This window comes from Sciurus vulgaris, assembly GCF_902686455.1.
Source record: "Sciurus vulgaris genome assembly, chromosome: 11".
Lineage (NCBI taxonomy): Eukaryota > Metazoa > Chordata > Mammalia > Rodentia > Sciuridae > Sciurus > Sciurus vulgaris.
In genome coordinates, this window is record NC_136472.1 from 117,628,087 (window position 1) to 117,635,308 (window position 7,222).

The 7,222-nt window shown below is 36.0% G+C and overlaps 1 protein-coding gene across 3 annotated transcripts in view; it reads left to right on the forward strand.

The window, feature by feature from the left end:
* The window catches only part of JHY (junctional cadherin complex regulator), a 65,697-nt gene extending 59,033 nt beyond the window's left edge, over positions 1-6,664 (forward strand). For all 3 annotated transcript variants that reach the window (XM_079104504.1, XM_079104506.1, XM_079104505.1), the window contains 3 exons: positions 1,343-1,423; positions 2,085-2,213; positions 3,865-6,664. In XM_079104504.1, the coding sequence (XP_078960630.1) occupies positions 1,343-1,423; positions 2,085-2,213; positions 3,865-4,062 (408 nt within the window). In that variant the 3' untranslated portion in view covers positions 4,063-6,664. The remainder of the gene's footprint in view (positions 1-1,342; positions 1,424-2,084; positions 2,214-3,864) is intronic.
* Positions 6,665-7,222: the final 558 nt, after the last annotated feature.

The window sequence follows — 7,222 nt, forward strand, 5'->3', positions numbered from 1 at the left end:
CTTCTTAAGATTGTGGAGTTTTATGAAGAAATTTTATCACATATGGTAAAATGTTTTCTGTCATTTGAACTATCTCTGTCAAATTCTATCTTAGAAAAGGGCTCACTAGATAATGTCTTTCATAGGTTTTCATGTCATAATTAACAGGAACATTCAACTTTTAGGAAGATGCTGTGCCTGACACTGACAATATGCACAGTCAGCATAGAACATATCTTCTTTGCTATGGCTATTTTTTATCTATTCTAAGCACAAATTTAGATGCACCCTAAAACCATCCCTGTCATATAAATCATCTCTGATACTGTTTTTCCTGCCCCTCCCAGAAAAGGAAACCAAGTTAATTAATGAATTAAAAAAATAAAAGGATTTGGTTTCCCCGCAAGGAGAAGTAGTGAGTCTAAACTTCAGTTTTAAAGTGGACAGCTGCAGTTTTGAGTATATCTTCCTTCATCCTGTGGTCCAGAGAAACCTGGGGCTTTCCCTGCTTACCATTGTGCTCATAATCTAAGAATTAAGTTAAGTTGCTTCCTGCTGTTGCTCAGTCTTGTTAGGTGTGTAATACTGTAAGAATTACAATGTAAAATTCTTTGTGTTCTTCAAAATATCCAAAATCATACTAACTGAACAAAATGAATTTCTAAGTGGTCCTTGCCAAGATTCTTAAATAATGACTTTCTTTTGAGTATTATGAATGAATCGTAATTATTTTTTTTTCCTTAAAATTATCTTTTTTCCCAACAATCAATAGCAAAATTTAAAATTTCCTACTTTCTTTGCTTGTCTTCTATCTTATCTGTAACATGCAGTACTATAAATTCATTGGACAGGTTCTCTCTTTTTGAAGCAATGCGCTCATCTGATGTGTTTAGATTGCCTCATTCAGGGAAGTCATTTGGCTCAGCAAACTCAGGAGGCTGAGACAGGAGTATTGGAGGTTCGAGGCCAGGCTCAGCAACTTCATAAGACCCTGTCTCAAAACAAAAAATTAAAAGGGCTATAGTAAAGTTCCAGTGGTTAAGTGCTTCTGGGTCAATCCCCAGTACCAAAATAATAACAACAACAAAATGACATATTACTAGCTTGAAATTTTTTATTTATAATTTTCAGAATTTCAATTTCCCTTATTGCAGACGTGGAAAGTCAAAACACATTAGCTAACCAGCCACGGATTCCCTAAGAGACTATTACCAATTTACTACCATTAAAATGGAAAAATTATCAAGAAACGCCCCCATCCACGCAAGCTTCCATTCTTCATTTTCCTTCTTCCCTTATGTGCTTATCATTGCTTAAAAGAGCACAATTTCTTAAAAGAAACTGTTTCTGTGGTTGTTTTTAGAGTTCAAAGCTGAAAGGTTATCAAAAGAGAGACGTGAAGCTTGGAGGCCTGGGACCTGACTTAGAATCCGTCAGAGAGAAAGTGAGTGAGATGTGCACACAGTGTTTTCAGACCTGACTCCACTGGTCTGTCTTTTCACAAAACTGCATAAAGATGCTCCCCAGAATCGAACCCCTATGCAATGTCTCACACTGAATGGAGACCCTGTAGAAATAGCATGGGTAATAAAAGAGAAGCCCAGACACACTTTTTACGATCATATGAAAATATTTATCCAGATTGTTTTATACACCCACTGCCCTTCAGTTTGTTTGGAAGGTCTGCACAGATAAGTAGCACACATGCATGTGAAAAGGGATGTGTATGTTCTATGGTTGTTGGTCTTTCCAGAAAGAGTTATCTGGATAATTTTGAAAAGTGGCTACAAAGAAGACACTTAGGCACAACTTCCCTGGCCCCTGAGAAGTGCATCCATTTTATTCTTTTTCCTCTAGTGAAAGGAGATCTTCATTTAATGTGCTTTAACTGCGGTTGCACTCAGGCATAAAAAGAGAGTATAGTTCAAAGTTGGAAGCAAAAATGAAAACAAATTGGGTAAATGCAACAAAGAAGGGACTGAATGTGATTTAGCCACTTTTAAGGGAACACTGAGCTATTGCAGTGATGTTGCTCATGGCAGAGGCTCTCTCGGAGAAATATCAGCTGGACCTGTGATTCGTCATAACCCTGTCTCTCTGCACAGATGCAAAAATTAATACAGCAAAAGGAATATGCAAAACAAGTTAAGGAGTACAACATGAAGACACTATCTGTTCTGTCCAAACCACAAACAGCAAAAACTGAAAATACATCAGCCATTCCTCGGCAGAAGGTAAGAAATTCTCATCAAGACATTTATTTTTTCAATCAAAATTAAAAGGAAGCTTTTGTTACTTCTTAACTTAAAAAAGGTTCCCCATGTGTTTGGCATGCAGAATCTATTTTAGCAGCTGCCATTCCTGCAGCTGCCCATCATCCATAGATACTGATGTGATATCTATACAGTCCATGCATGTGCACACACACATATGCACAAATGTGCATGCACTCACACTCAGTGCTGTAAGGAAAACCCTTTGATTTTCCTAAAGTTCATTGTCTCCACATCTTTTCTGCCAAGTATAGAATATTAAGTTTGTTGTGCATAAAAATTAATAAGATGATTTCTTAGAAGAAACTCGCAATCCTAATTGTCAGTTCCATTCTCTATCATTAAATAAGTCTCAAAGGAATTAATGTCTCTTACTATTCATGTGTCAAAGAAAACTCCTTCCTCATTTCTCTCAAGTTCATGACCCTACACTTTTCCATAGGAATTGCAATGTGTAGGTTCCTCTAGTGAAAGAAAATTATTTCAAGAAATACAGAATGTTCTTCCTCTCAGATGTCATCCAACCAGGAGTCGTGATGTGAGTGAAGTGTGTGCTGTAGAGTCACAGAGCTCTGCAGGGCAGGTCTGTACCTCAGTTGATGGGCCCAGTCCCAGGAAGGACAGGCAACCTTTGCACGAGAGCTAAGTGATCTTGTTCAGTCTGCAGGAATGTGGACTTCATGTTCTCTTTCATAGACCTCCCCAGACCTTGAAGACCTCAAACCTCTCAACTGAGTTTCCATGGTGCCACTTTTTCTTTTCTCGTCAATCCATCATATTTTCATGAAGAGCTTCAAGGCAACAAATCTATAATTAGAAATTCCTGTATATTCCACCCACATACACTGAGACGTCTGGACTTTTTTTTTTTTCTGTGTTTTAGAATTTTTTTCCCCTCCTAGGACCTATTTGTTCACATTTCAGTGCATAAATGCCTATTAAAATACAAAAGTGATACAAAGTCAGATTTAGAAATCATATTTAGTAGTCTCATTTTTATCATAACACTAGGTCAAACTGACATCATTGAGAAAAAAAAAAGACTGCATTTTTTTCCAGCATCTAGATTTCTATTGATATACTACAGAAAGAAAAGAAATCAGCCTCTAATGCTTTTTAGAGTTCTAAGAACCTTAGAATAAGAATAATTGGTCTAATAAAGGAAGCTCAGTTTTACATCAGCTACAGAGATATCTTTGGTCTCAAGCTATAACTAGTCCTCTTTAGGTATAAAGTTCTGCTAAGATATCCCTACCAGAAGCTAGATTTTCATAAGATTGCCAGAGACTAAGTAGATCCAACATATGAGAGACCTAGTTTCAAACACTTGAAGAAACACAGTTTTGTGAAGAAAATACCCAGAAGACACAACAGCTGTACTCATCATTATTCAACTTCCCCCCATACCATAATGTTGTGTGGCTAATTTATTTTGTTTAAACTGGGTGTTATATGCCTTGTTTGCATTTTCCATTTGATTTCCATTTCCACCCATACTGTGGCAATCATTTCCACTTATGTTATAAATCAACATTTCATAAAACTAGCTCTAATTTAAGAAATCTAGGACTTACTTCCCATTTTAAGTAAAATTTTATCTTTATGCTTTTAGGCTTTGGAATATGCTAAGACCATCCCAAAACCCAAACCGTCAAATCTGACTGATCCAGCATCAAAGGAAAGAAAAAATCCAACCTATGGTGGAAGAAAAGAAAGTTTACCTGAAATCTCACTGCTGGAAATACTGCAGAATAGACACGAAAGGGAAAAACAGGCTGTGGCTGCTTTCAAAGTCCTTCACATTGTGTAGACAACATTTGGAGGAGCCAAAAACACTCCGAGAACAGATGTGGAGGAGAGAGACTCCAACCTGCATTGAGTACAGTGAACTAACACTGTCTCCCTACTGAAGTCCATGTCTGATTTGTATAGATTTAGTAGAGGCCCAATCAGATTATGGTGCCATGTCTTACTTTTTTATTTTCCAATCAGTTAGAATTTGGACTGATAACTAGAAAATAAAGCTTTTGGTTTTACATTGGATCTTTCAATTTCATAAATTACCCCTGTCCTTCTTTAGCATAAAGAAAATCTTGCTGTTACTCAGAAATAAATACATCCACTTGTGTATCTCTCTTACCTCCCTGATAGGAAAAGCATAAACACTTCAGTTTTTCCTAAAATGAACTCAGTTGGACCAATCACCAGTAAACTTTGAGATAACATTTCAAAACTATTACTCAAATCTCCAAGTTTAGCAAAGGACTAAGATATAAAATTGAAAAAAAAAATGAAGGTACATCTGGATGTGCCTACTAAAATAGAACAAATCCAATGTCATTCTAACAGAGCATCAAGATATTAGTTACAAATTCTCCTCTGAGTCCAGAAATGCCAACTCAGACAACTCTGAGAGACACACTTTGTCAAAGCCACTTGCTCCAAGTACATAAATTTGATGGGCATCTTGCCATCACAAGTATCTTAAAATATTGTCAAATGTATACTTTCACACAATCATAATAGGTAAGACAGAAGCATTCCATAATTTACTACTGAATATAGATAAGAATGAATATTTTACTTTTATCTTTTGCAGCATTATAAAAATTCCTGGTCTTAATTACTGAAGGTTTTAATTTTTATCTCCTTTTTTATATTAAATGGTCATTGCATATCCAGACATGGATAATTTCCACCAATTTGGGTCAAACATCTTTACACAAGAACTGACTTTGGAAATTCACTTCTATGTTGTATATATTTTACATGTACCATGATGTGCCTGAATGTAACTTTTTCTTCATACTGACAGCAGTTAGAGTTGAGAGTCTGTAAAGATAACAAGTGTATAAATAGAATATGGATGAATCATCTTTCACTGGTATTTGGAAAATAATATCATATATGAGGAGTTCAAGAAAATCATAGCCCAAACTGCTGATAATATGTATTTGTAAAGAGACCCCTTCAGGATACATGGTAAAGACTTTACTAGAAACATTGATTTTTTTTTCCTAAACGGCCTTAAATTTGAACTTTGGAAGAAAAAGGATGCATGTAGGGACAGTGTCATATTTTCATAATTGAAGGGACAGGGTAAGATTTTTAAATATTTTGTTATCTATTAAAACAACTTGAAAGAATCTGGAGCCTGGAAAGAGTTTATCGTGTCTTTTCCAAAGAGAAATGTGGAGATCAAGAAAGATTCAGCAGCCCTGAAGTCCATCAGTCATATTGAGGGTTTTGAGAGAGTAGCCAGATCTCAATGCCCTGTCTTTTAGCAGCACAAATGGTGCTGTATGATTGTGGAAAGATGATGTTCTTGTTTCTTTGTGTGGGCAAGGAGCATGGAGTTGCTGTGAATTTCAGTTTGGGGTCTGAATTTGCATTGAGTTCAGTTTTAGAACTATTCATTACTGTGTATCTGATAAAATTTTTAATTTTTTTTAGTTGTAGATGAGCACAATACTTTTTTTCTATTTATTTTTTTCTTTTTTTTAACGTGGTGACGAGGATCAAACCCAGTGCCTCACAAGTGCTAGACAAGTGCTCTACCACTGAGCCATAACCCCAGCCCCTTGATAATTTTTTTTATTCCCCTAATCATTTTTTAATATGTACAGTCTGGCAGTTTCCTTACCGAATTGATAAAGTTGTAACAGACATAAAGAGCAACTCACACTTGGACGTTGAGCAGTAAGAGAGACACTTCCATTTCTTTTTCCAAAACATTTCAAAACCTTCCCATCAGTGTATTTCTGTTAGCTGACATATGGTTAGATCCTTCCTACACTTTCACACATGCTGTCAAAAACCAACACTTAGCTGGAGCAAGTGAGGTGATTTAGTTGATGTCAAAACATTTCACAGGATCCTTGCCCCCAAGGTCAGTCTTTACCATCCAGTACATAAGACTAGAAAATCAGAATTATTTATACAGTGTGCTAAGTAGAATTTAAAATGCCTTTGGCTAGAGAAATAAAATATATTTGCTGTAAGTTTTGCGTTGAAATGAAAGCTCCATCAAAATGATCTTTTGTTTGGCCCCAAGTCATCTCACAATAGTAAGATCCAGCAGAATGTTTAAGCTACCATGATCCTAGGACTAAGATATTTACACAAACGGTAAATGACAAATACTTTTTTGCTCCTTTTTAAAATTGTACTAATGACAATATCAATCTTTTATAAACCCAAGTGGATCCGTGATCAATTTTCCAGCCTATCTGTTTCAGACACTGAAGAAAATAAGAACAATCTGCCTATTGGAAAGCAAAGAACTTCAAACTTGAGTGACATAATGAGGGAGGGCCTGTATTTAACCAGATGTTATATATGCCATTGAAAGACATGGTATAATTATGCCTAATCTCTATGAGCTGGTAGAAATAAAGACCCTTTAAGCCATGTATTCTCTCTTATTACAGTCTCCTTTTTATGGTGTTTTTCCATCTTGAGTTTCCAACAAGAGCATCCTCTTAAAGAGAGCTTTTTTTACAAGTAGCTGAATTTAATGACAGCTGTCTTCTTGATATTGTTTTGTCTCATAAGGAGTCTCTTGGGAGTTATCCAGAAAACAAGTCAAGAAAAGACAATATTGAGGAACAAAATAAAAGGTAAGCCTAGCAAAGGCACTGATGCCTAATGGTTCCAATTGGGGCCTTATTATTGGTTAATGAATCATTGTCAAAACATCACAGCAGGCATGAGCGTGCACTGTCTAGTCTATAGTGAGGAAATGACTCTTCATCCCAACAGTTATTAACTGGGAGTTGTTTGAAAACACGTTCAGTAATTATAACAACACTGGAGCTAATTGAGAACTTTGAGTTGATAGCAAATGGCCTACAATAGCAGACTAGATCAACTCAGGGGGGATTCTTTTCTAATTATCTATTGAAAAATAGCAGAAAATGAATTTGGGTGATAGTCTACAGATACCAGGACAAGTTTAGCTAATCCTCTTC